Source organism: Neolamprologus multifasciatus, chromosome 15, assembly GCF_963576455.1.
Source record: "Neolamprologus multifasciatus chromosome 15, fNeoMul1.2, whole genome shotgun sequence".
Lineage (NCBI taxonomy): Eukaryota > Metazoa > Chordata > Actinopteri > Cichliformes > Cichlidae > Neolamprologus > Neolamprologus multifasciatus.
Window position 1 is genome coordinate 39,243,750 of NC_140453.1, and position 23,396 is coordinate 39,267,145.

The 23,396-nt window shown below is 40.2% G+C and overlaps 3 protein-coding genes across 3 annotated transcripts; 1 reads left to right on the top strand and 2 right to left on the bottom strand.

The window, feature by feature from the left end:
• The first annotated feature begins 826 nt into the window (after nucleotides 1-826).
• Nucleotides 827-2,085, top strand: LOC146502742 (uncharacterized). The gene has a single exon (XM_085133151.1). The coding sequence runs from the start codon at nucleotides 1,002-1,004 to the stop codon at nucleotides 1,725-1,727; it is 726 nt and encodes a 241-aa protein (XP_084989277.1). The 5' UTR covers nucleotides 827-1,001; the 3' UTR covers nucleotides 1,728-2,085.
• A 2,179-nt stretch (nucleotides 2,086-4,264) lies between these two features.
• Nucleotides 4,265-10,645, bottom strand: rpf2 (ribosome production factor 2 homolog). Its single transcript, XM_085133150.1, has 10 exons — nucleotides 10,486-10,645; nucleotides 9,397-9,529; nucleotides 7,531-7,568; nucleotides 6,853-6,892; nucleotides 6,690-6,771; nucleotides 6,330-6,406; nucleotides 5,527-5,626; nucleotides 5,327-5,429; nucleotides 5,103-5,247; nucleotides 4,265-4,579 (listed from the first exon to the last, which is right to left on the bottom strand). Exons 1-10 carry the CDS (start codon nucleotides 10,506-10,508, stop codon nucleotides 4,394-4,396), a joined length of 927 nt encoding a protein of 308 aa, XP_084989276.1. The 5' UTR covers nucleotides 10,509-10,645; the 3' UTR covers nucleotides 4,265-4,393.
• Nucleotides 10,646-14,166: 3,521 nt separating this feature from the next.
• On the bottom strand, nucleotides 14,167-22,795 carry amd1 (adenosylmethionine decarboxylase 1). Its single transcript, XM_085133149.1, has 9 exons — nucleotides 22,468-22,795; nucleotides 18,928-19,014; nucleotides 17,208-17,334; nucleotides 16,992-17,094; nucleotides 15,385-15,427; nucleotides 14,967-15,111; nucleotides 14,789-14,881; nucleotides 14,554-14,709; nucleotides 14,167-14,445 (listed from the first exon to the last, which is right to left on the bottom strand). Exons 1-9 carry the CDS (start codon nucleotides 22,575-22,577, stop codon nucleotides 14,299-14,301), a joined length of 1,011 nt encoding a protein of 336 aa, XP_084989275.1. The 5' UTR covers nucleotides 22,578-22,795; the 3' UTR covers nucleotides 14,167-14,298.
• Between the last annotated feature and the right edge of the window lie 601 nt (nucleotides 22,796-23,396).

Sequence of the window (23,396 nt, forward strand, 5' to 3'; positions counted from 1 at the left end):
GCCAGTGTCTACAAGCCAAGTACGAAGCAGTTTCTCCACTGGAGTGCAAAGTCCACCCAGTGTGATGAAACTATCATTGCTTGATCAATCTGCTTTAACCCTTTAAAGCCGGTCGGAGCGGGCACGCTCTGTTTTGCGTAACTGTTTTTAAATCCCGGTAGCTCTGCAACCACATAAGCTAGCGCAATAATTATTTTTGCATATGAAACCGGAGGGGTTGTAGTTACATCTTATGCCATCAGCTTGTCCCAGGTCAAAGTTTCCTTCCACATACAGCTTTGCAAAAACTGCATAAAAAGCGCTTGCAGTAACAAAAACATAATATTCCCGAAACACGCTTTGCCGATCCAATCAGCTGTTCATAACACTTCCTATGTTGGAATAGACGTCAGCGCGAACTTTTGCATGTCTACCATGACCTGCCCGAAACCGGAAGTGCCATCATTTCGCGGAAATGTAGTTTTTTTTTTACCATCAGGGCCTCATGAGCCTATACTGGTGTTTTTAAAAGTTATGTTTGACTTTATGACTTTCTGTGTCGTTTCTGGGATGCTTAGGACTCATATTGCACTGCTGGAAATGGTTTATTTTGATGCATATAATGCTTTTTTGCAAATTTGCATTATAATATTTATTTTCTTTTTTCCTGCAGTATATAAAAATTGGGGTATTTCAAATATAAAACTATGAAGACACTCAAAATAAATTTCTTGTGGTGGGAAACTATTTTGTGCAACTTTTTTGTATTTACAGTTTTGAGGGATAAGCCTCTTAAATTTCTCTAACTAGAAATATATGTTAAAAAAATAAAAAACATTTTACATTTTTTTGTAGTTTATTTCACTTTTTTGCAATTTATGTAATTACTATGCACTTAATGCAGACATATTATTAAAATTTGGGCTATAATTGTTGTATTGATGTATAGCAACTTGAAATGCTCCCACAAATGGCACTACAGCATGTAAAAATATAATATCAGCTCTGGCGGACTTGGTTCTATGGTAGGTCTTAAAGGGTTAACTAGCAACAAACTTGCATCAAAAAGAAAGCGATTTGAAGTTGAGGATCGACTTGATGACAAAAGAAGCTTCTCCACAGCAAAGAAGCAACGGTGTTTCTCTAAAGAGAGACCCTGCAGTCACACTGAAATGAGCAAGACACAGAAGAGGGTACCTAACATATGGATCATCGGCTCAAGTTACATAAAGCGAGGAGAATGGGCAGCACGCCACATGTTTGGAGAAAACTTTGGACTTGATGCCGATGTTCATTGGTTTGGAAAAACAGGGATGCGCTGGGATGGCGTCCTTCTTCGTTTTGATGCAGAGTTGATGTCCAGAAAGAGTCCACCTGATATTTTGGTCATTCATGCAGGCGGGAACGACTTGGGACTCGTATCCGCCCAGGAACTTTCCTCTGCAATGACTAAAGACTTGACTGAACTGCATGCAAGGATCCCCTCCATGACAATCCTATATTCCTGCATCAACGAACGCCAAGTGTGGAGGTACAGAAATCCAAAGTACATGATGGACATGGGCGAAAAAACTGTAAACTCAATCATGAGAAAGGCAGTTCATTCCTTTGGAAGCTTCATCTTTGAACATCCCTCCCTGAGATATTATGACGAAACCCTATTCGGACAGGACGGAATTCACTTCAACAAGAAGGGAAATGAAGTGTTTCTGACCAACATCCGCTGTGCCATCGAGAAGATCCTTTAGAACTTGTCTCACAGAAAATAGACTTGAGAAAACGCACGACCTCTGGCAAGCCCAACCTACCATCTGACATCAGGAGCTCTATCAAAACTATCTTTATTTGATTACTTTAATGTAGTCAAATAAAAATGAGTACAAATCTGAACACTTAAAGTAAACTTCATTAAAATAAAACGATAAATACAAGCTGAATAGTTCAATGTCTTGGCTTCGTTTTAAAGTTTTAATGTTGGCTCTATCAGAATGTATGTGGAAGTAGTTAGCGTTGAAAGACGAGTAAAGTGAATGAGAATTTGAAGATCCTCCGTTTGAATTACATGGAAATTTTTTGTTGAATAAAGTTGAATAATTTTAAAAAAAACATAACAGCCAAAAATGAGAAAAATACAAGCACACATCTCCAAAAGAAGAGGAATCTAATGGTGCTTGAATGGTTTTTCTAAGTTGAATGGTGATAAAGGAGATAGCATACAAAAAGTGGGTCTAATCTGTGACATCATAGAGGTGCAGATGACATCAAAGGAATTCCACATGACAGAACTTCAAAATCCCATAAAGGTTGCAACGTCAACTCATTTCATTGCTGTTTTTCAATTCGGAGCTTATAGTTGCAATTCTCACACGTCTTGACAAAAGGTATTTAAAAGTCCCTGAAGTCATCGCTGTGAAATCATGGTTGGGTTATCAAAGAAATACTCTTCATCTTGGATGAAGACCATCATTAGAATGATGAAGGCTTTGAGCCTAAAAGATGATCGAACCCAACAGCCAGTGTCTACAAGCCAAGTACGGAGCAGTTTCTCCACTGGAGTGCAAAGTCCACCCAGTGTGATGAAACTATCATTGGTTGATCAATCTGCTTTAACTAGCAACAAACTTGCATCAAAAAGAAAGCGATCTGAAGTTGAGGATCGACTTGATGACAAAAGAAGCTTCTCCACAGCAAAGAACCCTTGGGTTAACCCTAACCCAAAACCCTATTCGGACAGGACGGAATTCACTTCAACAAGAAGGGAAATGAAGTGTTTCTGACCAACATCCGCTGTGCCATCGAGAAGATCCTTTAGAACTCGTCTCATAGAAAATAGACTTGAGAAAACGCACGACCTCCGGCAAGCCCAACCTACCATCTGACATCAGGAGCTCTATCAAAACTGTCTTTATTTGATTACTTTAATGTAGTCAAATAAAAATGAGTACAAATCTGAACACTTAAAGTAAACTTCATTAAAATAAAACGACAAATAGATAAATACAAGCTGAATAGTTCAATGTCTTGGCTTCGTTTTAAAGTTTGAATGGTGGCTCTATGTGAATGTATGTGGATATACAGGGTGGGCCATTTATATGGATACACCATAATAAAATGGGAATGGTTGGTGATATTAAAGTCCTGTTTGTGGCACATTAGTATATGTCAGGGGGCAAACTCCTCAAGATGGGTGGTGACCATGGTGGCCAGTTAGATGTCGGCCATCTTGGATACAACTTTTGTTTTTTTCAATAGGAAGAGGGCCATGTGACACATCAAACTTATTGGTAATGTCACAAGAAAAACAATGGTGTGCTTGGTTTCAACGTAACTTTATTCTTAGTGTGAATGCTTTTCAATCATTCACACTAATAAGTGAACACTCTGGAACTGCTGGAATTCTCTTTTTTTTTTTTTTTTTTTTTTTTTTTTTAAATAGAACCCTGTATGACTATTTCAAACATTAAATGTTGCCCTCACTGCAGACATGGGCCTCAAAGTGTTATGAAAATTACCAAGACAACTTTGGCAATGTTCACTGTGGAGTGTTTGTCTCTTCTGGAGTCAAACAGCTGCATCATATCACCTGCACCCTGAACAAACACTTCACTTCATTCTCCACAGACATGTTCCACCATCTGATCTGTGTCTCTGTAGAGGATAACGAGCCCAAACACACCCCAAAGCTTTGAAGTAGTAAAAAGATCAAAAAGGACCAAAGAATGTCCTTGACTGTCACCTGACCTCAACCCCATGCACAATTTAAAGGAGAGAGGGACAAGAATCTGTGACATCATAAAAAACTCTTCGGAGTACTAATCATGTGCGTTGGGGTGGGGGGGGTTGTATTAACTTCTGAAGTAAAATGTTCAGAATTTTGAACTCCACTGTCCTGTTACATGTCACCTTGTAGAAATGTGGGAAATGAACCAAAACTAAAATTCAAGCAAGATGTTGCCAAAGCACACTTTCAGAAACTATAATCAGCTTTAGTTTTACAAAGTAAACACCCAGGAAGAGAAAATATACTGCACTTAGAGGGAAATAACTCCAGCCCTGCATCATCAAACTTCATATAAATATGTTGTCATGTCTTTCGAAGAACTGAAACAAACTTAGTCTGAACAGAAATCCTTTTTTAAATATTTACTAGCTTTGCGAGAGCAAAACTTAACTGATCTACTGAACCCTCCATCATCACTGGCTTAAATATTTAAGCTTAAGAGAAGGCCCAGATATGTGCACGTGATAAACAATACAACAGAATGTAGGCAGGTACAACAACACATTCAATTGGAGTATTTATTTCACATTTAAAAAACAAAAAACAAACCCTCGGTAAAAAAAAACATTTTACCGAGGGTTTGGCGGCACACAGTCAATCATAGAAGCATCCAAAAGGCGTACAAAGTCTGCCTCAACTCTCTACTTTGGCCACCTTGGGTGCCTGTCCCTCCTGCTCCTTTGTGACCACCTCGCCCCTCCTCTTCCTTAGACCCTTCATCTTCCGTGTCTGCAGCTTGGACAGATCCTGTTTCTGCATGTGCACACGGCCAAACTTGGTGCCAAAGGCATCATGGGAAATGTTTTTCTTCTTCTTGGGCTGAAGTAGTGTAAAAGAGAAGACGAGTTAAAACAAACTTTAGCATGTTTGAACACTGGCTGCAGAGTATTTAGTATCTGTGCAGGATTTTGGCAACCATGTGGTCTTTCCTCTGGCGCCATCTTCAGGACAAACACGGAATATTTGGAATCATCCATACGAGAACAGAAAAGCAACATCTCTATATTTTTTAAACCAGGACACCATTTCATTTGTGACACAAGGAGCTTCAAAGATTGAATAATAAGGCTGAAAGGGGCTTTGCTCATATGGAAATGTATATGAATAGAGTAGAAAAAGAACAAGTCAATAACAACATGCCCAAAGGACAAATCCACTGAGAAGTCAAGGAAGCTAGCAAACAGTCATATCCACATAGGCTAAGGCCCGGCCACCCGACGCTCACCCTCAAGCACCTCCACCAGGACTAGCTTCAGGGTTGGACATGCTTGATTTCTGTTTCATCACAGGATTGTCAGAATGAGATGTTAAGACAGTCGGGAACATGTCCATTCATATTTACCTTCAGGGCTTTGGGCTGCTTATGAGCCAACTTGTACAAGTCATCTGAAGCCAGATGCGTTCTCTTTAGGACAAAGTCAAATGACGGTCCAATCTCTTCCAGCTCGATCCGCGGCGTCCGGCAGCCAGACTTCTTCAACAGAGACCTGAAATTACACCCATCATTATCTCAGTTCTGGATGTCAGCAGTCAAATTTTCTCGCTAAATTATTACAGTTTCAGCACCTGTAGCTGCGCATGTAAATTTTTCCATCGATGGCAGTGAAGTGCAAAATGTGTTCTAAACCTGCCAGACGCACTGCAGGCACAGTGGGACCCCTGAAGAAGTCTGAGACAAAAGAAATAAACAGACTAAGCAAATAAAACAACAACAACACAATATCAGAATCAAACCGGTTAACACTTTTAGTGTGCTGTGTGAGTACCTATTAGCAGACTCTTCAGACGTCTGTGCTCGTTATCTGTATCAAAAGCTTCCCCTGCAAACACGAGCATTGGTTTTGTTCCTTCAGGACATTTACTGGCCTAGAACAGAAAGCAAAGACTTTGATTTGTACTTTGACCAGGTTCACTCGGGTGCTTGTAGAGTGGGTATGGTAACACAAGAGATTAAAAATGATGGAAACTATTGGAGTGAAGCAGCGATAGGTCTCAAGAACACGACAGTTTGTTCCCTTATGTTGTTTCAGAGTGTTTGAACTCAAGGCTCCTCATTGGTTTGGTGAATGTACAATTATGATAGAAAGAAAGTAGAACCTCTAAGGTTTTACGTATCAGGAAATAATATCAATGATCTGGTCCAGGCTTGGTAGGTAAACAACAATCCATGAATATTACACTGTGTCACTGTTTATGTAACAAAAAGTGAAACAAATTGCAGAAGCAGTATGTGGAAAAACTAAGTACACCTTACGGTGCCATTCTACTGTCGCCTGTGTTGTGGGTGTTGCAAGCCGATTTTAATTTTACATCATGTGTTGTGTCAGCCAGTCGTGCATCTCTAGAGTTTTGCAATAGTTTTTCAATATCCCTGCTGTAATGGTCACTATGCTCACGGCCGCACCCGCGTCTTTATGTATGTGTGATAGCTGTATGGTTTAACTTTACACACAGAGGTAGGTTTTGGTCTCTAGTTTACATTATGAGGAAAATAACAAGGTGATGAAATGACTGTGACCATGAGTCAAAATGACTCCCTAGCCAGACACAGCATGACTGAAACCATTACCTTAATTTCACTCAGAGAGACGTACTTCTCAATTCCAAGTTCAATCATATCAAGTACATGGAAGTCAAATAGACGACCTGCAAACAAACAAGCGAACAATTTATTTGATTGGGTCAATTCAAAATCTGAAAACCTTTCCTTTGCAGAGCATCTTCTACACTGGAATATTTTTTACCGAAAACCTGCAGACCAGTATTCACTAGCATTATGCTGATAGTCTGCTAAACATAAAACACAACGTATAACGTGAGACGACACACTGACAGTCCAGTATCATGTAAAAACCTGAAAACAGATGTTATAGCTGCTGTATGTATATTTAAAATACAGGGGAGTGATAGAGAGAAAGTTTAAATTTACCAAATATGAAGTTGTTGGGCCGTTTCTTATTGTGGGAACCGAACAGGAACAGGGAGCAGTCTGTCTTCTTGGAAAAGAACTCCTAAAATAAATGTTAGATTATTAACAAGAAAAGCAACACTGGTGAAAACTCTGAAAAGGACCATCGCCCCTCTGCACTCACCAGTGATGTTGAGTCCTCAAACGGCCGAGTGATGTTCTTTCTAAAAAGCGTACACAGACAACATCAAGACAGAAAACAGACACTATAGGCGACTTCACTCTTAGACCAGAGTAGCTTTGTATGATCACCCACTGGCTGTTCTGTTTAAAAATATTAGGTTTTAGTGGATGTCTGGAGCTGCTGTGTCCCTGAGACAACCATATGAGAGAAATTCATTCTCGCTGACGTCACCTAGAGCCAAGAGTAGAACAGAAATGGTCTGAAATCAAGGATTTAGAGAAGTACCAACAAGAGAAACATACACCATCTGAATAAAATAGGAAAAAGGCAGGCTTGGTCTTCCGTTTTAGGCTGCTCCACAGCCACTGTAATGTGATCACACAGCCACTTCTACTTAAACTCCCCGTTAAGGTACTGGTAGTTGCTGCAGTACTCTTTTGGACACTAGGTGTCACCACTCACCACATAACTGCCACACTGGCACTGACATAAGAAGAAGAAGAAGAAGTAGAATTCTTTACCTCCCAGTCATGATCAGAAGCAACCAAATAGACAATTCAAAGTTTTTCATCTCAAATATCTAGAAACGACCCACACTAAGCAGATGAACTGATAAACCTGTTCCATCAAATGAAACCAGAGCATTTATTATAGGAACAAAGTGGATATGTCACTTACTTTTTGTACAGCACAGCATTGGGTTTCTTCAGGGAATACTGTGAAGGAAACAAATGTACTTGCATGAATTTACAGAAAAATTAAACATGAAAAAACAAAAAAACTCAAAATGCACTGCGAGATGGAAAAATCAAAACAATTGATCTCAGTTTGGAAAAAGTGAATGCCACAGATTCATGCAGTGAAATTAAACCGTCGGCGTGAATAGCTGCTTTAAGAACAGATGAGTAAAATATTTTTAACACACTAAATATTCACATGGATTTTACACGTCCAGTAGGCTTGGGCGATATGTAAAAAGTTATAACCGACAATCATCAGTCCAATAATCAATGATGGGCAATATATTTGCGCATGTGCAGATTTTTTGATGGGCAGAGCAATGTAATCATGCACGGACTGATTTGCACGTTTACAACACAGAAGAACTCCAACTAATTTCCCCTCCAAAAAATTAAGGCTGTCAGCATTAATGCGGTCATCACTATTAACGCGATTAAAATTTTTAACGCACTCAACCCATCTGGAGCGCAGAATGAACAAACCTTGGACAAACTGCCCAAAATGCATTGACAGAGACATTTCAGGGATTTTGACTCAGACTGTGCTCCAGATGGGTTAATTTTTCCTGTTTACTGCTTCTATTAGATCCACCATTTGCAAACTTACTCATATAAATAAATAAATAAATTGTAAAAACGATCGATGATGGGCTTAGCCTTATGTCGATAGTCAATATATTCGGCCAGTCACCCAATCCTAACGTCCAGCCTCAAGCAGATAGGCGTCAATCTGTGTTCTTGATTTTCTTTAGATTGTGGCACAATATCTTACTTCTTGAGATTTTTTTAAGCCTGCTTCACTTTGTCAGATAGACTCTAAAGTCTTGTTCTGGCTGTGATCAGGCCTGGGTGTGGTTATCTGAAATTAAACTCAGCTTTCCAAAGAACTTAATAGTATTTTCACACCTGTGCTATTTAGGCTATTTCGATCAAACTCTTGTTCATTTCCCCGCTCAGTGCAGTTCGTTTTTTGCAGATTTGGTCTTGTTATTGTTCCAAGCAAACTCCAGAGTGGTTTGTTTACAGTGTGAACATGATCTGACCTCAATCTGAACCAACTACCAGGTGTATGTTACAAGTCTAAGCTAAAAAAAAAAAAAAAAGTCCTGTAGCCAGGTGTGCTTTGTATTCAACATGCAGCGAGGAACTATAGATGTGCAAAGGTCTGTACGGGCTAGCCCCTAGCAGTATTGTGTTCTCCAATAGTCTAGAGCATAGGTGTCAAACTTTGGCCCGCGAAGCCATACCAAATTACTATTAGAGCTGGCCTACTGGTATTATACAGCTAATATATATATTGTTTAGTATTAAGCTTTGCTTGTTCCATATTCAGTTTTTCAGCAAAACTTGTTTGAGTCCATAAGAAAATATTCATTCTTTTATCTAGAGGAAGATTTTTTTTCAATAAATATTAATGTTAGCCCGCGACTTTGTTCCAGTTTTGAATTTTGGCCCACTGTGTATTTGAGTTTGAGACCGCTGGTCTAGAACATAGCACCTTCTTCCTGCTGCCACAGACACATCTGGCCAATAAGCAGACTGAACATTCTCATGTGGTTTGTAGTAAGGCATTTGGTGCAAAAACAAACCAGATCATTGGGAATAGATCCAAGTGTAAAAACCCATCATTTACAGGTGTGAAAACACCCCAAAGTTTAAGAATTGTGGGTGGGGCTTTTTCCACATAGAGCCAGGTAGGGTTGGACAGCTTTTGTCTAATACTAAAATCTGTTTGATGATCTGAAACATGTCAATGTGACAAATATGCCAAACTCCATCCTTACACAGCTCCTCTGTGACTTACTATGTCCTTGAGGGCCTGCGTGATGGTCTGACTTGTGTTCCCTCCTTTCATAATCATGGCACTCTTCACATCTTCAGTCAATTTGGGTGCTCTGCTCTCCAAGAAGCGTTTTGAGCGCTTTGTCTTTGGTTTTCTGAGGAAGAAAACACAAGGAAATATAAGAAAGATGACAAACTGCACACAAGGCAAACTATCAGAAAATCAAACTAGTATTTCTGATTGGTTGATAACCTAAAAATGTATGTTAATTAGCCAATACAGATATTGTTTCTGTTCATCTTGTTTCCGATCTTCCTCTTTCTTTCAGAGACACAGGGAAATCATCTTCATAAAATAACTTCACTGTCTGAATGTCTTCTAGCTTGACAACAAACTATCTTAAAACTTAGAGCATTGTTTCAGAGAGCAGCCCTGATGTAAATCAATACATATACTCTGCCAATACATTAACAGATGCCTAAGAATAATGCTGTGTTTAGAATAGAGACTTTATGTGCACAGCGCTGAAGAAATATTAACCAAACTTGTATGCAATGCCAGTATGTACCAAAATATAATGCACTGAAAGTAAGATGGTAACCTTAAAAAGGTTTAGTTTCAGCAGAGAGACTGAATACAAAAACAAGACATTTAAATGAGTTTGTTATTAATTATATTAATACGATTGCCTTAAACATAAAATACTCAAACCGAATGTAACTCAGACCGTTAGACCCTGAATTTTAGGCATAACACCACTAATCTCACAGCACATTAAAGACGAACATGAGGCTGAGAGATAGGGAAATCGATTTGATTATGCGCTTATGTAGAAATATGGGGTGTCTCCAAATCCTTTGTGGCATCTGAAGATCGGACAATGAGATGCCACAGAGACATGCCACAGAGACATGCCACAGTGAGAAGCCACAGAAACATGGCACAGAGACATACCACAGTGAGATGCCACAGAGACATGTCGATTCCACGACGGAGCTAGCTGCAGTTAGCCGACAGCTAAAGATTAGCAGCTTTGCCATAAACAGCACATTCATAAGACGATACATAGCAACACTTCCCAGCCCCCCCAAAGCGAGAGTCCACACTTACATTACAGAATCCAACTGCGTCATTGTATATGTATTTTTATTCCTAATCGCTAACGACCACACTAATTAAGAAACACGTGAAAACGACAAGAGCGACGATTTTCTTCTTCGATCATATATAACAAAAAAACCGAACTCAAAATACTGCCATCAAGTGGTCATCTGCTGATGGCCTTTTAAACTCTGAAGGCAGATCCCATCCCCATATCTGATCAGACTGTACAAGAAGTTCAGATTGTCATTTCTCACTCCAAAAATAAAAAATCTCCTGGAATAGAGTGCCTCTTGACTAAATTTTATACATTATTATATATTATGTTATATAATAATGTATGTAAATATAATTATATTTAAAAAAATTTAATCAGGAAAAACCTGCTGGGTTGGATTTTAGACTTTTTAACTGACAGGTCACGAAGAGTGAGAATAAATGGTGTTCTGCCTGACCCAGTGTTCTCCTCCACAGGTTCTCCCCAACGGTGCGTCTTACCGCCCTTATTATTCATTCTCTATACAAACATGAGCAGATATGCCGCCATCATTTAACTTAATAACTGTTTTTTGATTTAATTCATCTTGTCTAATTATTACCAAATGTGTTTAAATAGGTGTGTGTGTTTTGTGAAGGGATGTCAAATGCTATAATGTTTCTGTAAAGCAAATTTACCTACGGGTATAAATAAAGTAACCTTGAACCTGAATTATTTTCTAATGAGCTAGCTTCCTTTCATTATAGGTTGATATAGAAAGTATACAAAACAGTTGTCTCAACAGCCTTAATCCTTAAATGTTGCTAAAACCCAATGAAGGATCTTCAGGACAATGGGCGTCCTATTTTTTTTTTTTTTTTTTTAAACTGAATAACGACTATACATTTCTAGCATTAATTCTTGCCAAAAGTTTAAAATCTATTTTGAACTCAATTATCGATTAGACACAACCAGGCTTTATAATGCTTTTCTTGGATTACCCTGAAGTTATTGAACATTTGTTTTACTGTTAGATTTTTTTACAAGGCATTTGATACACCAGAGCACAGCTTTTTTGCTGCTGTGAGAACAATAAGGAACTTGTTGTTTAATTTTCCCATATCTCTTTCTCCTGGTTGGTTCACCTCTGGGCTGTCAGAAAAAATCTTTAATAATAATCCCATTAAAGGAATTTCTTTACCTGGGCAAGAATTGATTTTAGCATAGAGCCTTCTTTTTAAAGGATGACACCCAAATTCCTTAAGCTATTAAAACAAAGCATCAGGTCTCTTACTTAACATCAATAAATGTAAACTAATCACAATTAAAGACAGCTTGTTTCACATTAGGTCTTGAGATTTTTGCACAAACTACACCAAAACCCACTTAATCATCCCTTTAAAGCTTTCTGATGCAGTCAGACCGTCCTACAGGGTCTTGATGCCAAAATACTTCAAAACAAAAGCACACAGATCTCACATTTAAGTATCTTTTATTGAAGCATTAAGCTCATAGCACAGATATTTAGCACATCTTGACCATCCAGAGAACAGATAAATGAATTAGAACAGCAAAGTTGCTCATTCAGTACAACCTGCAACTGTACCCTCTCAAGCAGGAGGCTTTCCTGGCTTCCGCTTCCTTGAATTCACAAAGCAAGGTGATAACATGATCTAGTCAACTTGGAAAAGGTCATCCCTCGACTAACTTTGTTGGAACATTGGTTCTAGATGTTTTGTGAAAACAAAGGGCAGAAAGAAAAAAAAATTAAAAATAAAATTGGTCCGCAGCAGAAATACAAAATATTTTGTATAAAATTCAATTACCATTAAACCGCAAAATAGAGTTCACCATATAAAAACACCAATGATCCACACCAACAAGGCTGAAATGCACTTAATCCAACAGCTAGCATACCATTTCTGTTGCTAGATGGAAATTCTTAAAATATATAAGTCAGACTACCATTACAAGTCATTTAATCTTAAAATTGAAAAAAAAAAAAAAAAAAAAAAAGCCACGTAGCCACACTAGAGGGACACTTTTCAAAATTCCTGCCCTTATATAGATAAATTTACCAAGTGCTAGCTTGACTAGCATGCTAAGTTCCTTAGATGATGTGAAGTGCTGAAATCAGGATAAAACTATCACATCTGCAAGATTCTAACAGCATTCTCTGGCAGGAAAAGCTAAACCTTAGCTGTAGGGTATCAAATAAAAACAAAACCACAAACAAGACTGAAACTTCTCCTGCTTTCAGCACCCGTCTGAAGCCTGAAATCTATAAGAGTTAAAACAGATACATGAAATTTATAAAAAATAAAATAAAAACCAAAACAAAAAGGGGGAATAAAATACAAACAAAACCTCCTATCCAAAATGCACCAGGTTGGGGCAGTTCCAACTTTCAGCTTTTAAAACAAGAGGAAGGTGAAGCACACACACTGACAGCAGAGACAGCGCTACATTACACTGTTGAGCAACACGGCACTAGTAGTCACATGCAGTGTGTCAGGATTCCCCCTGCAAACAAAGGGCATTGACCCAAATGACAAAAAGAAAAAAGTGAGGGCACAATAAATTTCAAAAAAATGGCAGTTTATGTAGTGGTTATATGCGGAATGATCTGGGATCACCCTGGCATGCTCAGACTAGTGGGCCTCTTTTGTGCGCTTACATCTCTGTATGTGGCAGAAAGAGACAGGATGGATATTATGTTTGGGGGGGGGAATGCTTTGGTGAGCAACTAAAGCAAAAAGTGTCTGATTCATTATTTCCTTTCAGAGCTGGACACAGTGCGAGTGGCCAGGAGGGCTGGCTCTCGGTGGGCTGGGGCTGAACAATGGCCGGTCAGCAGAGGGCATTGTGAGCGCGTTGTCTGGAGTCGTACATTCAGCTCAAACCTGTTCCAGGCTTTCTTTCCAGAGAAATGTACATTCGAAAGATGGCCGAGCAAGCCGCTCTGCACGGCCTGCGCTACATTCAGGTTTTTTTTTTTTTGTTTGTTTGTTTTTTTTTAAACCCTCTGTGAATGCTGCATGACTGGGTTGAAATATCTAGACGCTTCCTACAGATGTGGGCCAATGTAAAAAGTTCAAGCTCAGATCTGAAGTGTGCAAGCTGAAAGTTTACCATTTAAAGCTGCCAAAGAACAAAACTTGACCAATAAGATGAGAACTTTTGAACCTTTAGTGCAACATCAAAGCAAGATGGCATTTCAAAGACAATCCCACAATGCCCAAGCTCAGCACGACTTGAGCTGAGGTGATTTGCCTCCAAGTACCTTGAGTAAACGGGCTTTTAAAATAAACTCAGTAACAGAGTAGAGAAATAGTCATGCTAGCTAGGTGGGTGGGTGCAATTTGAAGTTTAAACCAATGGATGAGATCTAAAGTATGCTTATAAGAGGCGGACTGATCTGAGCACGTCAGGGTCCTGGTCTAGGGTGGGCGGAAGCCTTGTCTGTGGGGAATGAGGGGGGACACCTGCAGGAAGGGACCGTTGTACTGGGCACAGGTGGACAGCCTGAAATAGAGCGTGTTTAATACCTCTACATGCACTTCAAGATCACAGCAAGAGTGGGCTAGAATATCGTAACAGAGAAAAGAGCTTTCATGCAAGGGATCTAAGTCACGGGTACAACAATGCAAACAACTCAAACTGGAAGTTAAAGTAGGGGCAGCAGCGCCATCGCTGACACCAGGACAATCTGGATGGCGACAGCAGCAGCGGGGAGGGTGGGACAGGAGAGACGATGACGACAAGCTCGCTACTGGGTGGTGAAGCGCATTGCAACGTGGGAGCGCCGAGGCGCCACATTTTTTGCGCCTCTTCATCCTCGACCCTCAGCTCTGCTGCTGGTTCTGCTGGCGATTCTTGGTGTAGCTTGTGAAGACAAAATTGTAATCGTTGAACTGAGCCAACTGGCGGTCGAGGCGCTTGTAGCCCTCCATTTTTGGAGGAGTAGAAAAGACACTGCGACATTTAGAGCTCTGCAGGAGAAAAAACAAAAACAAACCACTTTACAGGAAGCAGTTTAAAATCCCCCCCCCCCCCCCCCCCCCCCCCCGGGTAGATGCAAAATTGGATTTGAAATGCACCTGATTGACAAAGAGTGTAGTCACAAATTTTCCTGGCTTGAACACCTCCACAACCTTCCTGATCAATTCATCGTATGATGTCTGGGAGAGGTTTGTTTCAAAGCTGACGTAGGAGAACTCTGGCTCTGGGGTGATGTGGATGGTCCAGTAGGTTCCCTGTGGGGAAAATGAGCAAAGTCACATCACTGATTTGCTTGAGCACGCAACTATGATGAAGAAACAAAACGCCACTCACGTCAGTCTTCATCCCGTTCATCGAGTATCCACAAGGGTTGAACATTGTGGCATCAATCACAGAACCTGGTATCAGGTCACGAATTCCACTCATCTGCGAGAACAGAACGAGACCATGATTACGAAGGTTAAACTACTATCACATGCTTGTTCTGGGGGGAAACCAGGGGAAAACTTACACGAGTGACCTCACTTGCGGAAACACCGTCTTTCATGTAGAACTGGTCCATGATGGCTGGATCAAGGTCGCTCATCAGAACTTCCAGCGTCTGATCAGCATACTTGTTCTCCCAGTACTCTGGCATATCCAGAGTAAACAGGTACCTGTGGGAGAGATGCAAGGGGGCATTAAAGATTTTCAAACCTGGAGGATGCATGGAGCTGCTACCTATGAGAGGAGGCCTTGAACATCCTTTCAATTTAAACTAAAGGTCAATTCCCTCATGAATTGGCATTTTGTTGTCACAGATTACCAACATTCACTGACAAGTACTGAACTCCAGAAACCACAAATATTTAATTATATTTCATGACTGAAAATCTTGACCATCTTAGCTATTAGCATATTAAGCCAGTGTGGGATATTTTAATGCTCACCAGCAGTCAGAGTTCAAACGTCCCATACAGTAGGCTGCACCATCTGTAAAAGGAGGGAATATTATGGTTACCGTTTGTAATCAACTCAAAAACATTAGGCAGCTCTGAAGAGAAGCCACAATGGTAAAAGCTACACAGGATTACAGTCTGTGATAATACTGAATTTCATTGTCCCCACAGCTATAGTATAAACAATGCACTCCATAGTCTCAATATTACAAGCAACAGTCAACATTTGTTCTTAAACGATTAAAACAGCTTGGGTACAGATGATGATCACAGATACATGATTACCTGATCTATAAAAACATAAACCTAAGAGTTGCATTAACCAATCAGAATCAGGGTGTCTCATGATTGGATATTTAAAGGTTCGCTAACCCCGCTAGTCAGTTCCAAACAGTTTTATTACTTTATTCATGAGGGTAAATAGATGACAGCTATGTTAAGCAGTGCTGCTCTGTAGTTCTTTTGTGCTAAAAAGCTGCATGTTGGTGTTGTCAGAATAAGCTATAGAACTAAGTTGTCAATGTTAGCATAGGAGAAGCCTACTGCTAACAGCACTGCTAAGATTATGTTTGATCAATGAGGAATGTGCTAATTGCTTAATACAGCTAACACATGAAATGTTTGTTGGTTAACGTTTCACTTTGATCATTTAAAGTGTGTTTGATTTGAATTTTTTGTGGGGGTAGTGGTTGAGGAGTTCTGTCTTTTAGATTTGTCAACTAGCCCAGCTTTTTGTTTAAACAACTAGCAGATTGTTTGCCAGGAGCAAGCCATAAACCAGGGGCATTTTCCAGCTGTAAATTCAGAGCGTCAGGGATTCAACAGACTGTGCTACAAACACCCTTTACTAGGGCTGTGCGATATGACCAAAATCTCATATCCCGATATAATTCTATCGTCCCGATAACAATATAAAGCACAAAAATGTAACATTTTCTATAAATTCGATGAATCTTGGGCAGCTCGACTTGCGGGAAGTGTTTCCAGCTGCGCGTCATGTACCTGGAGTCGAGTGTTTTAACTGATGCATGAAACTATACATTTTTAGACATAAGTTGTAACGGCCGCCATTTTCTTTGTGAGTATTTATTACACGGCGTGCTGCGGGGAAAAGCCTGTTCTAACATTTGAGTCTAAGGTTTATTTTTTAAGCACCTGGCGGCTCTTTTTTACTTCTCATCTGTAAATAATCTGCTCTTTCATGTGATTCAGTTTATTTTGAAAAGTCTCAACAGGATCTTGAGCTTTATTGTGAAAGGTTTATGTGGAACACAAACAAGCGGACAAGCGATGGTGTTACCGTCGTTGTTGCTAAGACAACGCATAAAAACAGGCGCTTGTCCGTCTGTGGTGTGGTTATATAAAATAAATAATATTAAATAAGTTTAGGAAATTAATATAGCCACTACAGTGACCATCAAAACGATGAAAAAAATATTTCCGTAAACAGTTTATTTTGCGACACCACGAAACAAACGATAGCGTAAAATGAAACGATAGATGTTTTTATATCATCATCTGATATATATCGTTATATCGAACAGCCCTACCCTTTACTTGTGTGTGTAACACATTTCAGAGTTTCATGTATCACGTACTGGGAAAAATCTGGCTGAGGAAGTCTACTTCTTCCTGGAAGTTTCGATGAGGGAACTCTTGATGGGCTGGTTTCATGAAGTTCTTACGGGAGTAGAAGAAATTCTGCAAACGAGACACTAATGAATAAACCTACGCAACTAATCAGCTTCATTGATACAGCTCGTTCAGATTGAGATGAAATAAGGTTTGTCATGCAAATGCTACGCCAGTCTAACCTCAATGGTGTCGAAGCCGCAGTACTCCCTGGCGAGTTCCAGCAGAGGCACCAGTGCTTGCAACAAGAGGGTGGTTCCGCATGTCTTCAAAATGAAACGTCTCTTGGAGACAAACATGCTACTCTCACTGTAGAGACAAGGAGTTAGTCACCAATAACCACAGAGCATCGTTTCCCTCATTATATTCTATGATACATAATGATGATTAAGTAAGCCTGGCATCTTTGTAATATTTACCGAAAATGAGCAAACCGAGCCCCTCGGCTACTCATTCGTAAAATGAAATCTTTTAATATTGATGTGTGTAATAGAGGTCTGGTATTTTTTTCTATATTTGTTTCAACTTGCTACATTGCAGAGCAGTAATGGGGAAGGTAAAACTTCAGTGAAGGCTTTCTCTCCTTTTTCTAAACAAAAGGTGGACAGGTGAGCAAAAGGAGGAAGAGAAAAAGCCACACCCTAGTTCCCATTCAACTTGTCATACTTCAGTGGTTCCCAAACTTTTTTTGCTGGGTCCCCCTTTGTTTACAAGAAAAATGTTTGCGCCCCCCCCTCCCCGCACGCGCGCACGCACACACACACGCGCACACATCCTCCAACCACACACACCCATATTTTGCTCCATTGCGGTTTATTTCACACCTCAAACATTTAGTAAAAAATTAAGCAAATACAAGTAATCTGCAATAAATTACAGGTAGTAAGGAAATAAACTACTAACTCTTTTACGCTACGTCCACACCTACACAGGGATTTTTGGAAACGCAGCTGTTTCGTCCACACGTAAACGGCATCTCGAATCACCGAAAACGGAGATTTTTTAAAACTCCTTTTTTGCGTTTACGCGTGGACGAGGAATACAGAGTTTGTTGCGCAATGTCAAAGGTATGTGCCGTTTTTCACGTCACGCTGTGCGCCACGTTATTGTTTACATGAGATGAATTGCAGAATGGCAGATAGAGAAACAATACTGTTAATCTGACTATCTGCAGGTTTTACACGCTTACATACACAGGCAGTTACTGTCCCTCCATTTACAAAGGCAGAGGCGTCGTGGTGTGATTATTTTACATGTAGTTGTTTTTTTCATGTGTAATAATATTCAACATTGCTATCAATAAATTTTTCAAAATGGGTTCAAAAACATAAACAGCTGTGGGATCCTGTTTGTCCGTGATTTGAACAGCCCAGCGCTGCTCCCGACACAGGGAAAACCAATCCTGCAGGGAGACCTACCTCGGCACTTGTGCAGGTGAACCCAAAGGGAAGATATGCTTCACCATATTTTCTAGTCTTTGGCTTAGAATGAAGTTGGTTTGGAAACATATTCAGCTATGCTTCATCTCCTGCTTTGAGTTTCTGTGGCCGCCCTGTGCTAGCAGTGTCCAAGCGTTTTGTTTCCCTCCCTCTTTCATGCCGCGCCCCCCCTGCAATGGCTCTGTGCCCCCCCTAGGGGGCGGGCCCCACACTTTGGGAAGGTCTGTCATACTTGTTTGATTACCCAAGTAGAGTTAAGCTTACTGGTTTCAGTTTTAGCTTCATGTTAGTTTTATCTGACATGCTGATACTTGCCCTACCTTAACACAACTACACATTTATATAAGGACTGCATGTAGCATGTAGAGTACATGTCCATACTGACACCTGAGACTGTCATTAACGGAAATTAGGTTAACGTCTAGTTGGAAAGACTTTCTGCAGGTATCGAGCAGGCACTCACCTGAGTATATAAGCTTCCTGCTTGTCAGTCTTTGTCACACTTATTATCAAACAATGCACATTTTCCAAAAGTTTGTCCCACTCAAACCTGAAAGAAAAAGAACACAAGTTAAATGCATACAAAGACAAAGTTGTTCTCTTTTGAGGTCATTTTAAAGTGGCACCCACTACAGGAAATAACTATTGATGGTTATGTAACATGGCCAAGTTTGGAATGTTTTCAGGATTTTGAACAGAAATGTCTATGAAGCTTGCTGTAGTCTTTACACTGAAAAAGTAAGTGCATATAACAATTTCAGTGCCAGAGTATGCTCTGGGCATACAATACTGATGATATCAATAGAGGTATTGTTCAGACTGAAATGTGTTTTCCACCATGTGCAGATGGCTGTAGGGTAATGTGGACTTATTCTGCACCTACAGCAGACACACACACCTTCTAGCAGCTGCCTCTGCCCCCCGAACACAACCCAGACAGCTGGGTCACATTATAACCTTGGAAGAGCAGCCAAACCCATTCACAGTGGGGGCCTGGGCTGCAAGACAAACGTTCCAAGAAATAAAGTGTTTGATGAAAGCATACCAGCAGCTCAATAATGAATGCTTTATGAAACTGGCTTTTCTAGAGAACCTAACAAAAAGAAATGCCCCTCAGTAACCAGACTGCAGCAGTATGCATAAAGGCTGTGGGCAAAAATGCAAGACCCAATTATGTTCCTTTCTACCTTGTCAATCTACAAATAACTAGATGACTGAGGAAAACACACACAAAAACAAATAAACACAAACAATGCATCTCTCAGACATTGTTCTAAAGACAACAAAATCAAGAATAATACAGTTCACACTGCAGCCTTTTGTATTCGGGCCTAATGGCCCAAGAAACTACACTACAAATATGTTTACTACCTTCCAGTACCACAAACAACACTTCATCTAATCCCTTAACATTGTCCTCAGAGAGTGGCAGGCTTACGTCATCTGTTGTGAACATCACTTCCTCTGAGAGGGTGGGGGCAAAAAAGCTAGGTATGGTATCACGGAGTCAAATGTGCTCAAATATCAAGTTTCAAATAAGGTCAACACATGAACAAGTAAACAGTTTGGGGTTTTTTTACACTTCCAGCCCAAAACACCACCAATTTAAAAATCTGGTTTTTAGTTTGTGCATAGCAAAAATTGTATAAAAGGATGTGAAGGATTTCAAAACTGCACGTCTCAGAAGATAAACAAAGGTCCTGCACCGAGGACCAACATTGGAGCAAGATGATATAAACTCTAAATCATGCTATAAGCTACTCTAAATCTGGCCATGCAGGCGATGTGCCTTTAAGATGGTTTTGTTATATACCAGCTTCTCTTTGGCATTGTCCTTAATGCAAAGACTCAACATCTTTAGTTTGCCATCAAGGCCAAGCCTGATGAGAATGAGTGTATATCATAGTACCATCTAAACTCTTCTTAATCATATTATATCATTTGCAATGTCAACAGTGTATTTGGAAGATGAACAAAGGCATTACAGGTATGTCTGGATACAGTTCAGCTCGATCACTTCCCGCAACATAACAGCTGTTGAGACATGCCTACTTCCCAGTTTCATACCAGAGGCCAAGCATTAGCAAGCTGTGTCAGCTCCTACCTCGGTGTGAAATCGACACCAGAGGTTATTTCTAGCTGTGCAACGAGATCATATTTTCTTCAAAGAAAGCAAAGCGCCAAACCTGTTTTCATGTATCCCAGAGATTATGAACACATGGCTGATCAAGACGGCACATGTTGGAACGTTTGCCGCTTATCAGACAGAAAAGTGGTCACTTACTGGATGGCTGGAACACAGGGAACAGTAAATTTACTTTATAAACTTTATGAACCAGTCTCCCCTACAATCACTGGAAGTGCTTGGTATGCAGTCTGAACCCTGACAAGTGGCAGCAGAGGTAATGTGAGCAAGCTTCACATTTGTGAATCAGATGCCCTTGTGGTCTTATTTGGACATTGGCTAACGTCCATCGAGTCTGATCCACTGACAGTGTCCCTTTGAGCCGTTAATCTGCCCTCTGGCTGTAAATTAATGCCAGCTTTCCTTCACTCCAATGGTTACACACTTGTCATAAACCAGCCCCTGATCTGGTCATTAACCAGAAAAAGTCACCCATCACTGGGGATGATTTGGCCTCCTTGAACCAGTCATGAAATGACAAGCTGCCAGAGAGCGAAAAAAAAAAAGATTTAAAAACAAAACCCTAAGCAAAGGCAGTGGACACCATTAACACTTTCACTTACATTAAAGACTCAGTACCATTCTTACCTCCATAGGTGACATAACCCAGGTGATTTTAAACAATCTATTTGTTTTACAGTGGACAAGTTCCACTAAAGTCTGGGAAGCAAAAAATCATTATCACACACGGTACAAGTCTGCCTTTAAGGTTTCTCCTTGTTAAAGGTTATTTAAAACGTGCATTTCAAACCAGCTAATTTTGCTAGCAAGCAAAAACCGAATTTCTCACAAGAACTGAACCCACATGGATTTTTCAGAATCCATGCCCCCCTCAGTCCTTAAACGTAACCAAGTGCCCCGCGGCACACCGTAACAGGGAACCCTCTAACCAATCAGAGCAACTAGGAGCGAGCTCACCGCATGGCCGAAAACGTGAACACGACTTTACGCAGTTTCTCTGTGGTTAAACAGACAGCGGTAACAGACCTGGGGCCAGCCTTTAGCAACCGCAAGGGCAGAGGGATAGGTTGACGGTTTTCCCCAATCACTTATGAGCCTTAAAAAGTAAAGAATTAAAAAAATTAAAGGTGGAATTGGAATACTTGAATCCATTTCCGTGCCAGCAAGGCACGCGGTGACAACGGACGACCACATGTCTCACATGCCCCCCTCGTTGTAGAGTGACGCAGGAAAAAATAAAGCATATGTAATTACAAAGACCAAGCAATTTAGTGCACACGAGCACGAATATATATGGCAATTGGCAAATAACGACAATAAGATCGCCTCATCACTAAATCACAAGCAGTCTGCACAGCGTCGGAGAATTCAGGAGACGGCTGATAATTCGAATATTTTTCCTAGGGACTAGCTTAAATGAAGTAGCTCTAAATTGGCTGTCATGGTGGCGTCCAAGCCTCATGCGACAAATCATCTCGCAAAAACAAGCGATGGGAGCTGAATATATTAATTACCGCAAGCTCCCAGGGTGAAGAATGAATGACTCAGCCACTGTTAAAAGGGGGAGGTGTCCATTTTCCAATGGCGACGTTAGCTAGCTCCCCAGCTTAAGGATCCACGGTTAGATTTGGTTCACTTCAATGCTTGCCGTCTATCCAGGGGTGGATTAATAACTATAAGGAATACAGTGTCAACGGAAACGGGACTGTACAATATTCATGATATCTTCAATATTATAGATGTTATACATCTCAAAAAGTGACCACTGAAGCCGTGCATGTAGCCGGTGTTTCTGTCAATGTACCACTAGGCTGCTGTGGACTGACACTGCCCCGGAGATACTCAAGTGACACGAACCTTGGGATGGTACGGAGGTCTCCGTTTCCTTTGGTCTCATCCTGCCGAGAGAACCACACCTCCAATAGCTTCTCAGTCCCCTCGAAGAAATGTGCACCGTTATCTTCCATCGTGAGACAACAGACACCCAACAACCAAAAATATTACAACGTCGTTTATAACGTTTACAGCTTAATTACTCCTTCCTCGACCTGTTATTATTTAGTGAGGTTCAGTCCTTAAAACAATCCAGGAGTTGATTTGCTTGAGTTACCGTCTTCCCTTTAGCAGAGAACACCGTTAGCGAGCGCTAGCTAATATCGCCGGCCATACTGTGTAAGCGCTGAATGGAGACCGCGCGGAGCTTTTATTTGGCAGTAGCCCTACGTAAGCCTCACCTCGAGCCAATCCGAACGCGAAGCCATATCTTGGGATTTGTGATTGGTCAGAAACCTATCAATTATAATAGAAGGCGGGTCTTCCGTCATGAAACTTTTCCGCCTGCATGTAGCTTTCCTCTGGAAATACATACATACATACATATATATATATATATATATATATATATATATATATATATATATATATATATATATATATATATATATATATATATAAACAGCAACATTACATGATATCTGAATTTAAGTTTACGAAGGCCAGTATGACAGTTGACGGCATATTCGTGTAAAAGTCCTTTTCTGAGAAGTTTTCTTCTGTTCACGACGATTACGTAACTGCGTGTTTTTCTAACACAAGCCATTGTGTTTACTTATCACATAAATTTTTCGTTTGTACGCTCCCTCTTTTTTAAACTGTATAATTTGTTTTTTGGCTTAATGGTACTATAATACTGATATTAAACTGCGAATATCAGATATAAACCACTTAAATGAGAATATGACCAAATTGTTAAATTTGATAGAACTAAACTGGACTGCGCAGGTATT

What these genes read in the sequence shown, in the direction of transcription:
- LOC146502742 (XM_085133151.1), top strand. Translation starts at nt 1,002, where the DNA reads ATGGTAGGTCTTAAAGGGTTAACTAGCAACAAACTTGCATCAAAAAGA.
- amd1 (XM_085133149.1), bottom strand. Translation starts at nt 22,577, where the DNA reads ATGGAAGATAACGGTGCACATTTCTTCGAGGGGACTGAGAAGCTATTG. An exon ending in TGAACGGGATGAAGACTGAC is followed by an intron (nt 14,710 to 14,788) that starts GTGAGTGGCGTT and finishes TTTTCCCCACAG; the next exon opens with GGAACCTACTGGACCATCCA. An exon ending in CTACACTCTTTGTCAATCAG is followed by an intron (nt 14,446 to 14,553) that starts GTGCATTTCAAA and finishes TTTCTCCTGCAG; the next exon opens with AGCTCTAAATGTCGCAGTGT.
- rpf2 (XM_085133150.1), bottom strand. Translation starts at nt 10,508, where the DNA reads ATGACGCAGTTGGATTCTGTAAT. An exon ending in CGCAGGCCCTCAAGGACATA is followed by an intron (nt 7,569 to 9,396) that starts GTAAGTCACAGA and finishes TTTCCTTCACAG; the next exon opens with TATTCCCTGAAGAAACCCAA. An exon ending in ATTTACATGCGCAGCTACAG is followed by an intron (nt 5,248 to 5,326) that starts GTGCTGAAACTG and finishes GTGTAATTTCAG; the next exon opens with GTCTCTGTTGAAGAAGTCTG.